This window comes from Drosophila persimilis, unplaced genomic scaffold (assembly GCF_003286085.1).
Source record: "Drosophila persimilis strain 14011-0111.01,24,50 unplaced genomic scaffold, DperRS2 tig00000191-arrow-pilon, whole genome shotgun sequence".
Lineage (NCBI taxonomy): Eukaryota > Metazoa > Arthropoda > Insecta > Diptera > Drosophilidae > Drosophila > Drosophila persimilis.
Window position 1 is genome coordinate 1,051,586 of NW_020825298.1, and position 21,777 is coordinate 1,073,362.

Sequence of the window (21,777 nt, forward strand, 5' to 3'; positions counted from 1 at the left end):
ATGCGACTACCAGATTTCAGATAATATTTCAGGCACGACACCTTTTCGAACCATTCAATACATCCCATATCTTTATTATTGACCCAAGTGTTCGCTCAAGGAATCTTTGTATATCTGAACTAATTTCGTGAGGATTAGTTCCTTTGATCTTTGAAGAATTCTGTAATCATATAGATACATATATGTATATTTTGTTAATAGGACCACAGGTCATCTATTCGATTGTATTCTGGATTGATATTTTAATTTACATTCTCCAAATAATTTTTTGCTATATCTCCCGCGATATATTCGATATGAAGCAATATTTCACTTTTAAATATCTCCTCCCATCTCTGTTTCAGCATTCCATTCGATTAGATCACCAAACCCGAAAGATACATTTAAAAGATTAATTTCCAAATCTGACCTCACTTTTCTTCTGTCAGAGATATATAGATGGATAATGTCTAGAAAAAAACCCAAAATATCTTTGCAATTCGTCTAACACAAAATCAATAAATATGTAGATCGAATACTATTGAAAAATGTTTAATATGCATTTCTTTCCATCTGTGGTTCCTTTCTAGATATAACATTTCCTGAAACTACGTAAATTCGCTTACGATAAATACAAACGAATCGTAAAACTATAGTAATTGTATAAATCGATCAGTTTATGGCGGGGATTTTTGTATGTTTGTAGCCCCGCACTTAATTGGATCACATAATATGGATGTACGTATAATTTTCGATTACATAAAGGAAAAATATTTGGCAAAATTGGGTTCTTGGTAGCTATCATCTAAGGGATTGAGGACTACTAACTAACAATTAACTTCCATAACTATATGGATTATATATAAATATACAAAAAAAAAAGTGGAAAATTTGTAAATTGGTAGAAGAAAACATATAGTAACATATAGAGGATTATGTTAAGTTAATAACTCTTTTGCCTATGCCTAAACCTTAGGCTAAACATATTAAAACCAATGTTTGCTAGGAGAATGTGGGATTGCGTTTGGGGAACTGGATTGCTTGGGGAGAGGACATGATGATATGCTTCTAATCGAAGGCGATGTGACGACACAAACAACTAAACTATGTACAACAAAGCTATTAAATAATGTGGGATCAATGGTTTTAATCCTTAGTGGGCTTGGGGGCTTCTTGGGGAGTGCTTTAGTATATAAATTATTTATAATCTTAATGTACATGTGGGACAATACAATCCGCCACTCGATTGCTTAAAGCTTTTGCTGCACATCCTTGCTGGGACCACCACCACCCTCGTGATGGTTAACAATATACTTTTTGGCCCCCGAGAGACCCTGTTTGTTAATGTAGAAGCTCTTTTGGGCCAGCGGCGAGTTACCGTCGTCCACCACCAGACGATTGAGAAAGGTGGCCGCCGTCTTGGCCCCGCTGTCGCATGAGGAGGACTCTATGCTGATCGTGGAACAGCCCCCGATCGATGAGGTCTCGCTCTTGGCATCGTCCATTAGGGTGGCATCGTCGGCCAGATCGTTGACCAGCACTTGGGTGCTCGATGACGCCGTGGAGAGTATGGAGGAGGTGCGACTGCGGCAAGAATTGGGCTCGCTCTCCGGTATGGAGATGCCTTCATCGATGCTCTGGCTCTGACTGCTCCCAGAAAGAGCCAGACACATGGGCTCCGATGAGGAGCCAGCATCCATACCAGGCCCACTGCTACCACCAGCTCCGGGCGAAGCGGAACTGGGAGAGGGACAGTCAGAGCTGCTGCTGTTGTTGTTCTGGCCACCGGCTCCGACGGCATTATTTGTGCACAGCTTGGAGATGAACAGCTTAGGGGTGATGCGTCCATCGTAGGTGCCCGAGTCGGGGCTGGGACACACAGAGGAGGGGGATTGGCACACGGGCGAAGAGCCGCGACTATTTAAGGCGAGAGAAATTATCATTGGAAGATCTGTAAGTGGAATTTAGGCGGCATTTAGACGTACCTCTCTGTAAACATCTTTTTCATGGGCGACGGCGAGTAGACACTCCAGTTGCTGCCCCCGGGATTGTCGTCCAGCTCGAACTTGCGCTTCACCGGCCCCAGCTGGGAAGGGCGCATGGCAATCGGCGACATGGAGCGCCTGGTGGCAAAGGTGCGCCGCGTGGGCGATGGCGAGTAGGGCAGTCGCATGCCCGCCCGATTGCTGGTGGGACTGGGACTGGAGCAGCTGGTGCTGCCTGTCGGTGGCAGTGTGACCTGCAGCGGATTGGAGAGCTCGTCGGACTTGCACGACCAGTTCTCGGCCACCAGCGTAAGGTCCTCCCAGCTCTGGGAGATCTGTATCTCGCGATGCACCTCCCGCTCGTGGTTTACCTCGCGGCTGTTCAGATCGGCGCACTCCTCCTGCCGCAGCTGGGACACGCGAGGCGTCAGGCACAGCGCGGCCCCGTTGGTCCCTCCGTTGGCGGTGGACATCGGACTGTAGCTGGCCGAGTAGCGTCGGGCACGTGGTGCAAATATATTGAACACCGGCGCCGGCGAGACCTCGCGGGAATTGGGCTGCGATCGGATGTGCATGCTCTTGCCAAAGTAATCGATGGTCGAGTTGCATTTGGAGGAGTAGTGCTCCATCTGCTGGTGCTGCGGTGGGTTCTTCTTTGGCGTCTGCTCATGCTCCTTGGCCGCGGCGGCAGCAGCTGCGGCTGCGCGTGTGGTCATGGGTGCGTGTGGCGAGGGTCGCCCTGAGGGCGTGCGGATGATTGGCACACTGAGGCAGCGTTTAAGGGTCTTCGAGCTGCTTGGCGGCGGCGGATCTAGGGTGTCCATGGCCACGGGCGTCGCCGTCTTGGCCTGCTCCTCGCTGCTGGCTTTCGTCTCCGTTTCCATTCCGTTGCACTCTTCGAAATCTAAGTCTAAAAATATAATAGAGCGGCAAATGTTTTATTTTCGACTTGTGGGTATTTCTGGGGCCAGCGGCCTGGGGCGAAGGTTTCGTTTGGGTTTCGTTGCTCTACCGATCGCTCGACAATTTGCTTTTTCGTCGGTTCTTATTCGCTTTTTTTGTTTTTTGTTTTTCTCTATATTTTTGCACACACTTTGTTCTCGCTGGCTCCACTTTGGCCACAGCTGATGCGAGAGTGCCCCCCTCCCCTCGTTCAGCGGGCAATATCCAAATTCCCAAAGAAATTTCTATTTCAGTTTCGCTCTGGCAGGATTTTTGAGTGCCCGCTGCCTGCAGCCCTCTGCCGGCGCCGCTGCCGTCGTTGGCGACTTCAGCTGCCTGGCGATTTTTTTCTACGACAAAATGCGTGCCCAGCGAGGCACTTTTTTGCTTCGTTTTTGGCGCCTTGTTCCTAGCGAGCGATGTCAAATGTGGCCAAAATTAGTTTGTCCAGAGTGTGTGGCACACTTTGATCTAAACTCTTGTGGTACTTAGCGGTATCTAGGGGGTTTAATTCACTTACAAAATTGTGTCCTGTGATTATAATTTTCAGCTACCCGTTTAGTTTTTTTCTAGTGTTGTATAGCGCCGGTGCTGCATTGATGAGAAACACGTTCAAGCTGACTGAAACTACCAAGCTTGGCAGCAAATATCTTTAAAAAAAGGTTGTATTTTCATCGGAAACTATTTGATAATAATGGTAAATGCTGGCAAAAATGTCTTTCTATTTTAGTTTATGTAGTCCCGCTTTTTAAACAATTCGTTTTGCTTTTCCACGCTGCTGCAACAGCTCGTCATTTCTTTGCCTGATACATTTATAGTCATGCATCTCTGGGTTTTGCTGTTGCCCAACATTGTGCGCGCGCGCAATTTGAAATACACTCGCTGCTGCTGCTGCCGCCCCAAAATGAAAACTCTTTTTATAGACATGTTTTATTTATTATGCGAAACTTAAATGCAAAATGTCGTAAGAGAAAACAATCGTGTTTACAAGCTTCAGCTGTAGTTTTAGTTATGGTTTGTTTTTGTCGTTCAGCGACTATGGGATTGGCATTTGTTTTAGTTAACAAAAATCACATGAAATTATAATAACACAGTCGATCTCCATTATTCAGACTAATTGAATCAGTAAATCATTATACATTATATTCAAAATGTAAACTAATATTTAACGCTATGATCGTACCGAAGATCGTTATGGAAATTATAAATGTTTCTTTCAGAACTAATAATACTTAAGATTTGCAATAAATGTTCTTTCATTTTGTTTTGCATTTCTACTATAAGCTAAAATTACATTTTAAGCTAATTTTTGTTGCTTAATGCCCTCTTTTTCATTTTCTCTAGATCTCGTTAATCTTTCTTCATGGATGGCTTACAATTGAAATCGTTTAATTACTTGACAGATTTTGAATGTTAAATGAGGAATTTGGTTTTCAATGAGATTTTTTGTGTGTTGAATGTAATTTTTGTTGAGTTGGCAAACACATGGGCATCTGAGCGGACGTTCGACGTGGTACTTAACCATCGGCCAGGCTAGGCGTGACCCAGCCGTACTTCTCGTGTGTCTTCACCAGCGAACGGAACGACTCCTCTGCCTGACGGCTGTGAAAGCAAAGGTAAGCAAACAATCGATTTTAGTTTTTTTAATCAACCATTCTGTAACACTCATTCTGTGCTGTAACACTCACCGACTAAACTCCTTTGTACATTTTGGTTTACGCATGATACGACCCTGACCCTTGACCACGCTGGCAGAGAACTGCATGATGACGGCCTCCACGGTGTAGGCACTGGCCCAGCCACGGGGCGTCAGCAGTTCCATGCATATGGCACCTCCCTCCATCACATAGCCCTTCTCGATGCGCGGCTCAACCACACGCATAAAGGGCGGCGCGAAGGGGAAGTTGTTGGGAAAGCTCAAGTGCAGCAGGATGTTTGGAACATTCAGCTCCATCATGTCACGGGCCAGCGGCGAGTCCGGATCAATTACATGGAGTCGCACATGCCACTCAAATAGGCTATCATTGACCAGTTCCACCTGCACAAAAAATAGAAAAAGAGTAGCTAAAATCCAATAAAAGAGCAAATAGATGTGTCCCTCTACCGTAAAAACAGCGTCGGACTTGAGCTGCAGTCGTTCCATCTCACGGTACTCTTTCATGAGGCGACGCGATCGAATACTCTGATCGGCTGGCACCAACTGACGCCCTGCCGTCGGCGTCACTCTAGAATCACAAGAACAAGTTGGTTTTATTTTAGGCATATTTCAAACAAAATTTTAAATAATTTTTAAATCCTCGACTGACTTATGATCCTGTCGTCGACGCTTGCCTGGTGAATCGCACAGAGCCTGCTCGCCTGCCATGCGAACTACAGGATTTTTTGAGTTTGTCGTTCCAGCTGCGGCTCCTCCGCCTCCAGCTGGTCCTGATCCAGATCCTCCCGCAGCTGCGGAGGTGGCTTCCTCATTATTGTTGTTAATATTGTTGCCGGTGGCTCCATCAACTTTATCATTGTTGTTCATATTGTTATTATTATTATTATTGTTGTTGTTGTTGTTGTTCGATTTATGGAAGATTTTACGAAATGCAGTGACAACTCTCTCCTTAGAGCGCGATGACATTTTAGCAATGATTTTTGCTATTTTTGGTCTCTGTTTCTGTTTAAGTGCGTGGTTTTGGTTCTTGTTCAGCGGTGGCTTGGATTTCCAGCTAAATATTCCAGAAATATTGTGCGAGAGTGTGTGTGTGTGTCGTTTTTCAGTCTTTTTCAAACATTTGTCTTTGTGGTGTGTGCAATGATTATGGTTTGTGGGTGGCTTGGCGTTGAGTGAATGCTGAAATGGAGAGTAAAGTGAAGAGACCATGAGAAATTATTATAAAACAAGTCAAGAATATCAGAAATTATATAAAAAGTATATATAGATTCCTAACATTTTTTCTCCGGCTAGAACCATGGGACACATACGGAAAAACGTTGGAGAACGGCATAAAAGATTCCTATTTATTCGTATAGATAGCAAAATGTGCAATGATCTTCCATGACCTAACTTCTACTAGATGGGACAGCACTTTTAGATGAAAAGTCAAAATTATTCTAAGTAGAACTTATCTGTTTTCAACTTTATTTAGAACAAATCTCCATAGATTTACCCAATGGTAAACAAAAATTAGCATATTTTATTTTGTCAAGGGTGCCATCTACTTGGATTTTGATTCCTTCGAAGCTATTTTCATATGTTTCATAGTGGTCTCCCTCCCTCGCCTGGCTCTAGGCATTTGTGACCTTGAAACATACGCATTTTCCCTACCAAAAAGACACCACAGCCACCAGATATTTTAGGATGTCTAGAGCAGCAGCGGCCATGAGCACAAGACACATCCTTGAAAACCATTTTCAAGCAACAAAATATGTTAAATACCACACTTCAACGACAACAAAAAACAACTCGTAAGAACTCGTAAAGAAATTCTGGTAGAGGGACGACATAAAAAAACTTATTACGTCGCAGCCAGGCAGCCAGGAGGAGAAATTGAAAGAGGAGTAGGCGTCTCCGGATGAGCATGAGGATGAGGAGGAGCTGTGATGCGGCTAGAGCCAAAACACTCGAGGCGGCACACATACAGAACCGTTTTATGGCCAAAGTTTACACAGCCTCTGCCTCTGGAGGGGCGCTGCTGCTGCTGCTGCTGCCAGAGATACAGAAATGAAGACCAAGAGGACACCCACACCCACGCCTCTTTAGAGGTGTTTCGAGGTGTTGACCATGGTCTCCGCCAAATTGTTTGTCTTGCGCATAATTAGCTCTGGTCCCCCCGCACTGTTATTGGTTGGGGTCGAGTCTTTGGGTTGGACTAAGGCCAACCGCATTACAGCGGGTATGACTGAGGGACTATTATTATTATTATTGCTGTTGTTATAAAATATAGTAGATAATAGTGAGCCAAGTTTAGACCCAAAAATAGCAGATACAGAGAGACCAAGGGAAAGGAGTTGGTTGCCAAAGATGGGCAACAATTATATGATTTTGTAGCTATACTTATTTTAAAAGTAGTTTTTGCATGTCTTACCTTATTAGTTATCCTATTTACACGATATTTGGCTCTGATTTTGGATTGTTTTCTGCACAATTTGTATTCTCAATCACAGGATTCCCTATTCCCTATAAGGTACAGATTTTTAGACAGTGATTATTTCCTCATCTTTTATTCATATCACATCGTAATAGTAGTTCCCTCTTTGTGAGCTTGTTAGGCTACACAAATTATGAATGATTGATTGATTAATTGACCCTGGCAGATGTATTCTTTTGACCCCCTCTACCAACCTCATTAAGAGTTCATTAAAGTTCGAACTCGTGCTGCTATCCCATTTCTTGTTCTCTCTTTCGCTTAGTTGTGGTCCATTTCCGTGCAACTAAAAGTATTTTAAGACAAACTTTTTGCACTTTTGCTTTCAGCTCGAGGGAAAACTGGACTGCCACAGTGCTGTGGCACTGGTCCGAAACAAAAGGCGCCACAGGCAGAGTCAGAGCCAGAGCCAGATCAAAACAAGTTACAGCAGAAAATCAGACAAAGAGATAGAGAGAGAGAGAGAGAGAGAGAGAGAGAGAAAAGTAGTCTGGTCTCCAATTGAACAAAATAAATGTCAAGAATGGTTGACATATTTCCCCATCCACCCACCGAGGAGGAGCTGTTGACAGGCCCTTGAAATACGAGTATTTATATAGATTGGGCGACAAATTGACTGCGAGGGTTGCAAATTACAGTACAAACACACACACCAAATTCGAGAATATATCTTATCTGGCGCCAGTAAAATCGATAGAGTCCCCACGATTCCCGCACTGACCTACCCCGGACACAGATACAAATACAGATACATACGTATTTAATAATAGCCTTGCCTTCGGTACGCCAGCGTTGAATCAATGTTATTTGCAGATCCAAATATAGAGATAGCTGCTGGCGGACCTCTGGCTCTGCCCCAAGCGCTCTCGACTCCAGAGTGTCGTTAAGTCAGGTGGCGGGGAGCGGCTATCTTAACTGCTTTTAGGGGGCGTGGGCTAAATGAGTTTTTAATTGAATTTCCCACTGCACAATCCATACTCGGAATGGTCTTCCACTTCAAGTCGATGCTTTATCGTGTCTCGCTTTAAGTGTAAAATATTTCCTGTCTATTGCTAACTTAACACCATTTGGTGAGCACTTTTTATCGTTAAACAGCACTGCCTTGTGCCTGGTGGTGACCAATCAAGTTCTAATAACTTTATCAGCTCTAAGTTGTAATAACATATTGTAATGAAACCTTCTCCTTCTTATTTCACTCAATCCCAAAACATAACATTATTTGCAATATCAAAAGTAAGGGATCATGTTCATAAGAAAATAATAAGACCAATAATTACGGATGGCAACTTCTTCAACTAAAATTAAATCACTTCAATAGTTTAAACTAGTTTAAACTAACCACGCTTTAAGAAGCGTGGGAAATTTCACAGAGGTAAACAATTCATTTAACAATTAAAAAGTGCTGCATCGGTTAATGCATTACATTATACACACAATTCATAATTAAATATATGTACATATGTACATATGTCCATATCCGAGAGACCGAGAGAGAGACGATATACCGCAAGACCGACATCTGCTTGTGTGCATGTCCGTTCATGTTTAAACGATTTAAGACGTGTTTATTGTTGTTTCTCCATGGCATGCAAATTTCCTTTTCCCCTCGTTCACCCCATGCAAATTTCCCAATGTAAACACGAAAGTAAAAACGAAAAACAATACGAATACGGTATATCATGTGCAAACACGAGAGGAAAAAAAGAAGTAGAACTAAAACTGTGCCAGTTTTTGCAAAATAAATTTTTGTAAACTCTCGTTTCTTATGCGATTTATTGATTTTCATCACTGGTGAGTGACTTTTTAATTGCATTCTCCTCAAATGATATGCGGGAATTATTCAACAGTGAGAGCTTTGCTCATTAATCAACAGTGGTACTGGTGCTGGTTCTGGGGTGCTGCAGCAGAAATGCGGAAGTATTTGTCAAGCGGGTGAAAAGAGGGGTGGGGTACGTGGGATGCTGACTAATGGTCCCCCCAGCAACAGTTCTTTGTTCTGTCGGTTATTGCGTTGTGCTGCTCTCACACTCTCCTTCTCACTTTGGTTGGCATGGCATTCAGCCGCTGCCACGCGCCGGTCATCCAAACCCAACTTCTCCCACTCATACTCACGCACCTCCATTTTTTGATACCCTTTGCTGAGAGACTGCTGATTTTTAGGAGATATTTGCAAGGCAGACGGCATGGTGTGCATTCGAAAATGGCATCTTCGTATATCCTCCTATCCATAAGACGTTTTTTTCTTAAAGGGTATCAATGGCTGCGACTACGCTTCCCTTCCATGTTATTTCTCCCACCTTATGCACTTGTTGAGAGGAGGGGCTGGTTGCTGCTGCCTCTGCCCCTGGCCAGCATTGTTCTAATTGCGCTCCTGCCCATCGTCGTCGTCGTCCGAGTGAGTGAGGGTCAGTCATCGCTTGTTACAGCTCTCTGTTAATTTATTTATAAACAATTGCGCCTGAATGCCTGTCAGCCGCCACTCGGACTCTCGGGCGCATGCAAATTGAATCAAGCACGGATTGCATTCTGTTTGCCCCTCTTTGGAGAGCTTTTAAATATGCATTCAGTGTTAATCAAGGCCAGGCCATGCCAGGCGTTTCCTTTATTTCCTGGCTGGGCACGCCAACCCAATCGAATCATTTTGTTACTCCCCCTCCCACCAGAGAGTGTACAGATGAGATGCTGTGTCGTCGTGTGTCGTGTCTGGATGAGTCTGCGGTCTCTCTGGTTCATTGACTTATTCGGTGGAATTCCAGATAAACTAAACTGACTAACGGACTGTGACTGATTGATGCTTTAACCCCATTATAGCCGCCAGGGTAAAGAAACGAACAATAGATGTGCCTTTCCCTCTTTCTCCTTTGACCTTGATATGTCTCTGTTTTCTCAGAGCTTATCTTTTTGAAGTGAGTGGCGCCACAACGGAGGGACAACCGAGCAAAGCCAACAGAAAAGAAACACACATGCATACGTACTCGTACTCCTTTCGCACTCGCACTCGTTTGCCATTTGCTTATGTATTTATTAAGACTCTCTCAGGCATTGCCAGGCACGTAGAAAGCGTCTAGGAAATGGGAATATATGAGTTTGGAGAGGAGAGTGGTAAAAGGATAGCAGAGGAATAGGAGAAAAGTGAACCAGCATTGTGGAATAGGGGATTACGACTGCTAGATACCCTCTACTGACATAAACTTCCATACTCTGGCAATGTTTTTATTTTAATTTTTAGCAACGTGTGTATAAACACACATCCTGGAAACGATACCTCGCGTGATGTCTATTTCTATTGTTATTATCTCATGCGACAAGTCGTCCATGCTTCAACAGCTGTTCATAAAGCATGCCCGACAACCCTAAACAAATAAGGGGTATTTGGATGCAAAGCCTGCGTCCTAGTCCTAGTGCTTCAGATCCTCTTCTGCTTCTTTCAGTGCTGGCTGGCTCGTGTCTTGTTCAAACGGAAGCCATTTACAAAATTGCTTTCAACAGGCAACAAAAATAACAAAAAATTCCATGGGCGAGAAGTGGACTTTGACATGGAGCGTCATTTTAGCGCTTCAGTTGATGACGTTAGTGGTTCGATTGTGGCTGTGTAACCGTTGTCCTGGGTCTCTCTTCCCTCTCTCTCTCTCTCGCTCTCTCTGGTATCTGTGTCTGTTGAACCCGTCAATTTCGCTTTGGTCGGTTGTCACTGTTAAGCACGTTGGATATTACATGCACACGACGCGATAAGCTCTTACTTGCGGTCCAAGCATGTGACTAAATTTCTCTCTACTCTCATTAACCACTTGAAAGTATGCTATAGCATTTAATACATATTTAATGGTGTAGAAAAGATCCATTTAATGCGGTCGTCGCATTATGATTCCTCCTTCTTTGTGTCGTTCCATTTCTCCAAGGATTGGCTTAACTTTTCTGTATAAGCAAGCTGGATATTTTTCACACCTCCTCTGAAAGATTAACAATGCTGACGTCAATGGGGCCTGAGCCAGACAGGGACGAACAGACAGACTTCAGCACTCGTATCGCCACATGCCATATTGTTTATGCTGACTGAAATTGTTTATCACCTGCCACACACAACACACCCACTCTCTCCCACTCATGTAAAATGCATAAATTCCAGCAATACCATGACCTGAACCCAAACTCTCTCCCTCTCTCTTCCTCTAATTGCTGGCGACCCTTTGGTCTGCTATTTATAGAGAGAGCGCCACCACACCAGGGAATTCATGGGCCCGGGACTGACTTTCATGGCTATGCATAATCAATTTATGTATCGTACATGGGTTAAATCTATAAATTAATCCAGCCGTAAAAATAAAATGCCTACTGTGCCATAAAGGCACAAGCACACACGAGTACTGCCTATAGAGAAAAGGATATGGTAAGCTCCACTGATCAAGCGCGATTTAAATGCACAACATGTCCAAGGAATAGAGGAAGAAAGGAAGGATGGAAGGAAGGATGTAAGGAAGGAAGGAAGGAAAGAAAGAAAGAGGATGCAAAGTGCTGTGTCCCATTGTGTTAAGTCAGCGGGAAAGGAAGAACGATAGAGCAGACAGGCAGAGGGCATATTATCTAGACTTTGGTGCTCCTCTCCTACGTGGGTCTGGCCTTCATTCATGAATGGCAAACAATGAGAGAGCCCTTTGCGCCCTTTCGACTTCTCATGCTTTTCTGAGTGTGTGGTCCATATGTGTGTTTGTGTGTGTGTGTCTGTAACGTATGTGGGGGCGTGAAAATGTCAGCAGTAAATAAAACTTGAGCATTCGCCGTTGCTGGAGCTTCATTCATTCGTTCTTGGATTTATTCCGCTTTCTTCCTATGCTGGCATTCCTTCTCTGCTTAATACTATTTGCTGTGCTGATGCCTTTCATTCTTGACTGTCACAGGCATTTGCAGGCAATAAAAACCAAATATCCATGAACAACAAGAACAAAAGCAACTGAAACGAGCCCTGGCAGCGAGATAGCATAGCGCCAAAAGCAAATCGAAATTTTTCAGCGGAGCTTTATCGCTATTTGGAAGCTCAAACTTCTACTGTTCGTTAAAGCAATATACATAGATGAAATAGGAAATCTGATAATCTGAAGGTAAACCTTTCCCAAGAACCACTGTTTCTAGCTTCTCTTAGTTCGAATTCCCTGTAACTGGAACCTACTATATTGCCTACAAGCACTTGTTTATTTTTTAAGCTCAATAAATCATTGGCTTAGACCCATTTTCCACAGAAAATATTTATCATGAATGCCTCCACCAAGAGTACGAATTGTTTCGTTGGACTGTTTTTCAAAAGTAAAAGGTGCGACAAATTCTAATCGATCTGCTTTCTTTAACGCCTTAAATTAGTATAAATATGCAACACTTTGAAGGGCGTATAATATGCAAAAAAGATAGTGTATATAACTTGCACATTGTTTCCACAAGGCATGTTTGAACAAGGCATGCGAATGCGATATGAGTTATGGCTATAAAAATGTAAGTACTACATATGTACTTACAAAATAGGGAAATCTTGAAAATAACCTTCTAAAGATAAGAAAACTGCACATTGCATTGTTCTTATCTCTCACTTATATGTATATGTATATATGTATCTATCAGCCAGGCTCCGTTTTTCACATTCACAAAAGTTTTCCGATTTAATTTTGAATACACATAAATTTTTCACATTCCGCAAGATTCCGAAAATATTTTCGTTGACGAATTGAAAAGTAAACGGCTTCTTTTACAACGTAACGAAGATTAATTGCAAAAGGAAAAAATAGATGACTTATTGACTCATTAACATAAACTTGACACCTACATCAGGGTAATTAAACTTTTCTTTCTTTATAAATAATTTTATTTTAACCTAACCTCAAATTTGGCTCTGGAAAAATTTGCCAGAACCTTAAAACGGCTGAAAACGTAATCCGCAAAAGTAAGTGAAAAACGGAGCCTGCCTTTATATGTATAGAGGAAAACAGTTTCCTTGGAATTCTCAGTGTGGCCATGACTGTGGCCTTGCCACAAAGCAGAACAAAAACCACAAGTCAAGTTCAATGAAAAGCTGACATTGAAACGATGGACAGCATCCCCAGGACAGTCCATCCCTTTCGCTCTCATCTATTTTGCATTTTGCTTTTAAAAAAAGCACTCAAAATCTTGTCAATGTCAGAAAGCTAGAGTGCAATGGATAGGACAAACACAAATACATTACAGCCGCATCCACAAAACACACACGCACACGCACACGAGTTACAGGTTCCAGAGAGGAGGTTAGGGTCCTTGCTATAGGTGCTGGAAACTGTTGAAGGGAAAAAGGGGTTCCCTTAAATGATGAATGCCAATTTGGAGGTGTTCTCTATGTGATCTAGTTATACACGTTTATTGCAGTTTTAAGATAGTCAGAGTGACAATTGTATTCCGGGTGGGATTCTAGAATTGACTGCCTGGTCAGTGGCGATCACTGACTTATGTATGCGGCTCTGCTGCTGGTTCTTCTGCGTCGCTGTCGGCGTAGCTGCAGTTGGGATTCCTAAGAAAATGCTGATGTTACATTTAAGGTAAGTTTGCTGATTCTTGGCTGGGGTCCATCCGGTTTATATTGTAGACAATGTTGGCTGTGTTGATGGTATATGCTTAGGCGGCATAAACATCGTGCTCGTGTCACTTGAGCTGTGGATGTTTATGCTGAGTTGAGTCGTGGTGGTTTAGCGGGGGGCATCTCGAGGGGTGCCGGGACGGTAACTCCTCCCCACCTGGACTGAAGTGAGGGCCAGAGGGAGGGTATGACGGTTGGCACGAACGAAGGTGTTTCCGCTGGGACGAATGATATTATCTTGGTCCTGTGGGTCCAACAGATGACTATCATTACGGCGGCGGCTGCCATAAGTATATAAGTAGCTATCCGGTGGTTTGTGTTTGAGTTTTTTATGTTAACTATTTCGTTTTGAGTGTTTAGGGAGTTTAGGTGAAGTTTGTGCAAGTTGATGTCATTTATAGAATTGTTAATCCTGATCTCTTCCAGTATTGGAATTACTAAGGTGTTTTCCTCTGTGTAGTCAACGTCTTGATCATCGTACGTTAATTCGTTTATGTGTATTGAGCAATTTTTGAAGGTAATGATAGCTGATCCGTTTATCGTTCTTGGTGTGCTGCATGATGATGTGATTGTTGTATTTAATGTGTTGAACATTACGATGTACCGTCGTTCCACTTCTCTGATTGTTTGTTCGGTGCCTATATCTTTAGTGTTGCAGGTGGCAACCTGGTTATTGAAAATACCCTCTAGGCATTGTTGATTGATGTTATTTGGTGGTGTCGTATTATCTTCGCAGATGTAATTATGGTGTATTTTGGGGCATTTTATATCGAAGCTTTTTATGTGTCCGGAATGGTCGTGTATAATATACTTAGGTAAGATTAATAACATAGATTTATTTATCGGTAATGGAACAATGTGTAGGAATTCGTAATTATTTTTGTCGAATATTGGAATTTTAATTTTAAAGAACACAGTTTTATTGTTAATTTCTGTTTCTAGGGTCAATAGTCGATACAGGTGTTCTTCAGAGTTTACCATTATATTTTGTTTTTTTAACATGTGCTGTATAATTTCGGTTTCTTTATCGGTAAGTATGAATTTGGGTATTATTCCTAATTTGGTTAACAATATACTTTCGGCTATGTTGTTCACATGATTATACAGGATGTCTATATTGAAGTTAATTCTCGAAATATATTGTAGGAGGTGTATTTCGTTATGTTCGTCATTTAATGTTTTAAAAATATTGTTTTTGTAGTTTCTTATAAATACATTTATATTTTCCTGTTCCTCATTAATATGATTAGTAATATTTTTAAATCTAATCGTTATATCATTATTTATAATATTTTGTTGATTAATGTTTTTTAATAAGTTTTTTTCGTTTTCTTTTATTTCGTTAAATTCGTTTGTAAAAGTTTCTTCGTCTTTGGCATCTAGGTTGCCTGTGACAACTTTGATGACGCTTCCGAGGCCATTTATAAGTCCTCTTTTGGATCTATTTTTTGGTAGTATTGCGTCTATTTTTTGTTGTAATTGCCTTAGTTTTGTTTTTACTGTACTTATGGTTTCGCCTGAAAACTTTGTATCCTTGAGTTGATTTAGTGTTACCTCGAATTGGTTTACATTGTTAATGAAATCTTGTAAATTTATTTTATGGATAAGATACTTATGAGAGATAATGTTTTTGGCGTTTCCGAGATTTATAATGGCAATTTTGTCATTTTGCGTCAGTTGTCGGATTTGAAATGGTTGTGCGTTAATTTGGTAGCATCTGTAAGATAATTGAATGTCTTTATTTTCTTATTATTTTTTTTTTTATTTTTGATTTGTGTATCTTTTGATTTCTTGTAGTTGAGAGTGTTATCCCGCTATCTTTTAGAACTTGGTGTTTACTGAACCTAGGTGTTAGCTTATTTCTTCTGTTCTCCTTTCTAAAAACTATGTCGTCTGTCTCGAGGGGGATTGGGTCTTGTCTGTCCTCGTTTGCTTTTCTAATTCTAGTTTTCATTTTGTTGTCGATTTCGTCCCTGATTTTCGGGTAAATCGTAGTCTGAAATTCGTTTAGTTGTTGTAAGTAGTCGTGCTCGTTATCGAAGTTCGTCTCCTTGTTGTATAAATGTGGTCTTCCGTAGAATATTTCGTATGGGGTGTGTTTGGTTGTCGAGTGGATAGCGTTATTATAGGTAATGAATGTTTCAGTTAGAATGTCGTCGTGGTCGCAACTTGTCTTTTCTTCTTTTTTTTTATTAGTTATAATGCGGTAGATTTCCGTTAAGGAAGAGTGCAGTCTCTCTACAGGGGAATTGCTTGAGGACTGTTGAAACGATGTGACATGTAGTTGGATGTTATATTGGCTACAAAAATCTTTGAACATTTTGCCTGCGAATTCGGGTCCCTGATCGCAGACGATCTTTTGTGGGATACCGAAGGAGCTAAGGAAATTTCTTATTGATCTTACTATATTTAGGCTATCTCTGGCTGGGATAGTATAGCCGGTTGCAAATTTGGAGAACTTGTCTATGATTGTCAAAATTGTTTTAGCATTGATCGTGTAGATGTCAATATGTAGGATTTGCATGGGTTTTTGGGGGGTTTCGGTTTCCTGATAAACCAGCTTTTGCGGTTGCCTGTCGTACTTTAAGGTTTGACAGACGTCGCAGTCATTGATTATAGCAGAAATTATATTTTTTAATCTTGGTGAGTAGATTTTTCGTTTTAAATGGGCGACCGTTTCGTCTATTCCTCTGTGGTTGTTATCTCTATGGTATTTCTTGATTTCCTGTTCTAGTTGGTTTACTTCGGTAATGTCTTCTAGCATTGTAGTGCACCTGATTATTTTGTAGATCTTGTTGGGTAAAAAGTATTCTTTGAGGCTTTCTTCCACTATTTTGAAAATGGTATCTGAAGTAAATATGGCGTATGTTTTATTAGGTCTAAGGATTTTAGCTAGAGTTTGTGCCAATTTGTGTTTATCGAACTTGCTTTCAAGGATTATTCTTCTGATTTTATTTTTGAATGGGGTTGAGGTTATAATTTGTGATCTACTACCTATTTGAAAAATGATTTGCAGGTTGTGTCCGTTAATGGGTTTATCTGTTGTCGGGATATCGTTGGTCTGGTTGGTTTGATTATTCGTATTTACGTCTGCTGTTACGCGGCTGAGGGCGTCAGCTACGACGTTTTCCGACCCTTTCTTGTAAGAGATTTCGTAGTCGTATTCAAGTAGCTGTAACTTCCAACGGACTAATTTTGAATTTGGTTCCTTAAAGTTCATTAGCCATGTGAGAGGTCGGTGGTCAGTGATTATTCTGAATCTTTGACCGAATAGGTAGGGGCGGAAATATTTAGTTGCCCATATTATTGCGAGCATTTCCCTTTCAACTGTTGAGTAGTTACACTCTGTATCCGTTAGTGTTCGACTAGCGAATGAGATTGGTCTTTCGCTGTTAATTGGGCCTTGGGAGAGTACTGCTCCTATGGCGACGTTACTTGCGTCTGTTGTGAGTGTAAAAGTTTTTGAAAAGTCTGGGTATTCTAAAAGTGGGTCATTGCAGAGAAGTGTTTTGCATGTCTCGAATGCCTTAGTATAGTCCTGACTGATTTTAACAGGACTTTTGCCTTTCAGTTGCTGTGTTAGTGGCTTTGTAATGGTAGCAAAGTTTCTTATGAATTTTCTATAGTAACCCAGTAACCCTAAAAAGGATTTTATTTGTTTCCTAGTCTTTGGTATCGGGAATTCTTTTATGGCTTGAATCTTTTTGGGGTTAGGTTTGATTCCGTTTTCTGTTACTACGTGTCCTAGGTATTCTATTTCCTTCCTTAAGAATTCAGATTTAGTTGGTTGGAGTTTTAGGTTTGCCTTATGTAATTTCTCGAATACTGCTTGTAGGTGCGTAATATGTTCTTGGAGGGATGGGGAGAAAATTATTATATCGTCCAGGTATATGAGGCAACACTTGCCGTTTAGTTCGGCTAATATGTTGTCCATAACCCTTTGAAAGGTGGCGGGTGCGTTAGTTAGGCCGAATGGCATTCGAACGAATTCATAGTGTCCCTTAATGGTCGAAAAGGCTGTTTTATTGATATCCGTAGGGTGCATTTCTATCTGGTGGTATCCGCTGGCTAAGTCCAAGGCAGTGAAGTATTTTGCTCTGCCTATTCTGTCTAATACGTCATTGATGTTTGGCATAGGGTATTTATCTTTTATTGTCTTTTCGTTGAGTTTTCGGTAATCTATCACTAGTCTCCACTTTTTCTGGTTGGATTTGTCTGTTTTCTTGGAAACAAGGAATGTTGGTGAACTCCAGGGTGAGTAACTGTGTCTGATGATGTTTTGTTCTAGTAGCTTTTGGATTTGGTTGTCTATTTCTTGTCTTTCTTTTTGACTGTATCGAAATGGTTTGGTGTGAATAGGTATCTTGTCGGTTGTGTTTATTTTATGTTTTACTAAATTCGTAAAGGTTAGGGGCTCTCCTTCTGTATAGAACAGATTTGGGAATTTGGAGCAAAGTTTTCTTAACGCTTTTCTTTCCTCGTCGTTTAGATGCTCTGTTTGTATTATTGTTTCAGGGTTGGAGTAGTCGGGTGTTATCCCTCTATTTTCCTCCAGGGCTGTATTGACTTCTATATAATCGTGTTCGTTTTGTTCCACTACTATTAATTGTGAGTCTAGGCAGAATTTTTGTTCTGTACTTGAAAAATTGTTAACTTCTATATAGCTTAGATTGTTTTTGGCGGAGTATAATCCGCCTGAAATGAATAGATTTTCCGAAATTATGGTTGGTTCACACCAGAATGTACCGTTTTTAACATTGACGGGTACTTGTACAATCTTTCTCGATTCTTCTTCGATTATATGTAAGTTGGGAATAGCTTTAGTTTCTATCTCTATTGGAATGTTAAAACTCCTTGTTTGGAGTGATCGCTGTGGTATGTTGACTACGGCTTGGATTTGTTTTAGGATATCAATTCCAATGAGTCCGTCAAAATAAGGGTGGAATTTGAATAATAGCAATGTATATTGCGTGTTGTCGGAGAACTCTTGGAATAGTTCAAGATTGGTCTTTAACTGAAGTTGGTGCGAGTTGAGCACTGTTTTGATCACCACTGGTGTTTGGAGTTGTTGTTGTTTTTGTTTGGGGATGAAGCTGGGGTTAATAAACGAGGAGCTAGAGCCTGTGTCTGTCAGAAATTTCAATGTTTTGTTTGGTTGTATTTTTACCATGATATATGGTAGTGTGGATCCTAAGTTCGTGTTGGTTAGGTACCCTGTTTGCTTGTCGAGGCTTCTGTGAGAAAATTTGGTTGGTCGTTGTAGTTGTGAAGTTCTAACTGTTGTTGCTCGACGGTATTTACTGAGCTCCTGGGTTGGTGGTTGTTTGCATTTCTATTATATTGTTCGTTTTTTTGCTTGTAGCTATTTTCTTTTGGCATGATGGCCAACGTGTTGGGGTTTCTTTTCTGTCTATATGCGTCCCTATCATGGTTATCTTGGTATCTTCGTTTATCGGTACGGTTCTCGTTGTACTGTCTGTTACTGTTATTATTGTAGCGTCTATTTATGTTGCGGTCCTCATTTCCCTGGTGGTGGTTTGTTTGTCTCTTATTATTTTCGTGAGTGAAGTAAATTTGTCTTTCCTTCAGTGCCCACTCCAAAGCCTCACGAAGATTAGCTGGTTTCATAGACCTGATGGCGGTTCCTAGTGGGCCGCTTATTCCGGATAGGAATGAGTTGAGACATATGTCCGCGAAAAGGTTTTTCTTTGTTCTAACCAACAGTGGTTCGGATTCTTTAGTTTCTGTTAGTCTGAATAAGGCTAACTTAATTTCACATACTTTATCGTACAGTTTTTGAAGAGGATAGTTTCCTTGGACTACGCTGTGAAGTTCGTACATCAAGGTTGGTTCGTCCCTCTTATCGGAACAACTGATGATGAGGGCTTCTTTAATTTCATCCCAGTTGAGGGTGGCTCCTGCCTCGATAATAGCTTCGTTAGCTTTTCCTGTTATTTTGTTCCTAATTGCTCTTAGGAGCATCTGTCCGTACGGAGTTTGGTCTGTGCCCCTAATCAACAGAAGAATTTCCTCGACATTGGTGATAAATTCGCCTAAGGTCATTGAATCACCGCTATAGGTAGGCAAGAAACGGATAGCGTCCGGTATTTTTAGGGCCGTTATGACATCCGAGTTCATAGTGATTTCCCCTTGATTGGGGGGGGGGGGGGGGTGAACCTGCCGAAGAGGTCATGGGGGTGATATCAGCTGGCCGTGCTAGGCTCTGTCCTTCCCTAATGTCTGGTGGGATAGCACTGCTCGTATTTCTACTTCTGGTATTTGGGATTAACTTCTTGATATTCGACATTTACTGAGACAGTTTTCTATTATCTTTTTAGTTTGTGCGCTTAATTTTACTTATTATTACTTAAGTATATATAGTGTGTGTGTGTGTGTGTGTGTGTGTGTGTTTGATGTGTGTAGGTTCTATAGGTTGTGTTGAGGCGTGAGTTGAACTTCCTGCTGTGGTGGGACGTGTGTTTCCTAGGTTTGAATCAATGTATGCTCATATTAGTAGGATTAAAATGTTCCTCATGGTTCGTTGTTTCGACTGCGCCAGTTACAGGTTCCAGAGAGGAGGTTAGGGTCCTTGCTATAGGTGCTGGAAACTGTTGAAGGGAAAAAGGGGTTCCCTTAAATGATGAATGCCAATTTGGAGGTGTTCTCTATGTGATCTAGTTATACACGTTTATTGCAGTTTTAAGATAGTCAGAGTGACAATTGTATTCCGGGTGGGATTCTAGAATTGACTGCCTGGTCAGTGGCGATCACTGACTTATGTATGCGGCTCTGCTGCTGGTTCTTCTGCGTCGCTGTCGGCGTAGCTGCAGTTGGGATTCCTAAGAAAATGCTGATGTTACATTTAAGGTAAGTTTGCTGATTCTTGGCTGGGGTCCATCCGGTTTATATTGTAGACAATGTTGGCTGTGTTGATGGTATATGCTTAGGCGGCATAAACATCGTGCTCGTGTCACTTGAGCTGTGGATGTTTATGCTGAGTTGAGTCGTGGTGGTTTAGCGGGGGGCATCTCGAGGGGTGCCGGGACGGTAACTCACGCATTGTGCTAGGTACATATATATGTACATATGCATACATATGTATGTATATAAAATGGAAACGTAATACCTCCAAATCTGTGTTCCAGAGTGCAGAGGGCAGAACAATTTATTAAAATGCTCTTAAATTTGTAGAAATCAAACCAAGTTTGAGTTTTCAATATATCTTGGTAACAAACAACCATAGATTGGCACCGAGAGAGGGAGACAGCAAGAAGGCATCTCAAATAACAGCAATTTCTGTTTGTCAGGGAGCGAGGCTGTGGTGGAAATGTGGGGGGAGAAGTCAAAAGCTTTAAATTGGCGAATTGTTGTCGAATGCTGCGGCGCGTTACAGCGAGCGGGAAGGGCGCATCGCAGGCGCCAAACAAAGCGATAGAGGAGAGCAAAGGAAAGACGAAAAAGCAGAGATAACAGAAATTAGAACTCCCGTTACTTACCACAAGCGTAATGCGATTTTCTTCTTCGATCCAGCGTCCTATCAATGTTCAACTCTCACACATACACACACATGTGCACAGTCATGTACAAACAAATAACAGCAAATCTCTTTCTTCTTTTGCGTTTGTGCAAAAATCAATCAAATGCAATTTTTTTCCCTGCCCGTTGCAGAAGTTTCGTTTGTTTACTGCGTTGTTCTATAATATTATTACGCCGCTCCGTAGGTACACAATAGTTTGCGCCGCCCGCCGTCCGATACTGTTTTCTTGTTGTTGTCTCGTTTTCCTTTTGTGAGCCGCACTTTTTCTCCCTTTTTTGTTTGCAAGTTTCTCGTTTTCCGTTTCTTGTCAGTAGCATGCGCGGAGCTTTTTTTTTGGAATCGGCGGCGGCGGCGGTTGAAATAAATCAGTGGATTTTCAAAAATAGCGGAAAAATAGGGTATGGAGAACAGGCCAAATAGCCCCGAAAATACCACGCTTGCAAGGTAAAATGCACCCCTTTTGCACAACATACCATGATCATATGATATCACATGTATAAAAACGCCGAGGTGAGGTTGGTACTAGTCTTGCAATTTTCCATGGATTTTTTTACCTGTTATCCATACCTTTCCACAGTCCATCAAACCAAGGAGAGTGATTTTACTTATTTTTGC

The 21,777-nt window shown here is 41.6% G+C and overlaps 2 protein-coding genes across 4 annotated transcripts; both read right to left on the reverse strand.

Moving 5' to 3' along the window:
• Window positions 1-926: 926 nt before the first annotated feature.
• On the reverse strand, window positions 927-3,483 carry LOC6595413 (flocculation protein FLO11). The gene is made up of 3 exons (XM_026988467.1): window positions 3,427-3,483; window positions 1,965-2,874; window positions 927-1,896 (listed from the first exon to the last, which is right to left on the reverse strand). The coding sequence occupies exons 2-3, from the start codon at window positions 2,846-2,848 to the stop codon at window positions 1,230-1,232; spliced, it is 1,551 nt and encodes a 516-aa protein (XP_026844268.1). The 5' UTR covers window positions 2,849-2,874; window positions 3,427-3,483; the 3' UTR covers window positions 927-1,229.
• Window positions 3,484-4,278: 795 nt separating this feature from the next.
• LOC6595412 (ubiquitin-conjugating enzyme E2Q-like protein CG4502) lies at window positions 4,279-21,538 on the reverse strand. 3 transcript variants are annotated; one of them, XM_026988707.1, is made up of 6 exons: window positions 21,122-21,538; window positions 6,977-7,068; window positions 5,213-5,742; window positions 5,011-5,131; window positions 4,595-4,944; window positions 4,424-4,508 (listed from the first exon to the last, which is right to left on the reverse strand). In XM_026988707.1, the coding sequence occupies exons 3-6, from the start codon at window positions 5,527-5,529 to the stop codon at window positions 4,424-4,426; spliced, it is 873 nt and encodes a 290-aa protein (XP_026844508.1). In that variant the 5' UTR covers window positions 5,530-5,742; window positions 6,977-7,068; window positions 21,122-21,538. The 3 variants fall into 3 exon arrangements, with proteins under 3 accessions (XP_002020885.1, XP_026844508.1, XP_026844509.1); XM_026988708.1 differs by lacking the exon at window positions 6,977-7,068; XM_002020849.2 differs by lacking the exons at window positions 6,977-7,068; window positions 21,122-21,538 and having other exon boundaries at window positions 4,279-4,508; window positions 5,213-5,529.
• Window positions 21,539-21,777: the final 239 nt, after the last annotated feature.

Excerpts from the sequence above, each read along its gene's own strand:
- LOC6595413 (XM_026988467.1), bottom strand. The coding sequence starts at position 2,848 with ATGGAAACGGAGACGAAAGCCAGCAGCGAGGAGCAGGCCAAGACGGCG. Across the intron at positions 1,897-1,964 it reads AAAAAGATGTTTACAGAGAG|TCGCGGCTCTTCGCCCGTGT; the intron begins GTACGTCTAAAT and ends CGCCTTAAATAG.
- LOC6595412 (XM_002020849.2), bottom strand. The coding sequence starts at position 5,529 with ATGTCATCGCGCTCTAAGGAGAGAGTTGTCACTGCATTTCGTAAAATC. Across the intron at positions 4,945-5,010 it reads AGTCCGACGCTGTTTTTACG|GTGGAACTGGTCAATGATAG; the intron begins GTAGAGGGACAC and ends TTTTTTGTGCAG. Across the intron at positions 4,509-4,594 it reads TGTACAAAGGAGTTTAGTCG|CCGTCAGGCAGAGGAGTCGT; the intron begins GTGAGTGTTACA and ends TTGCTTTCACAG.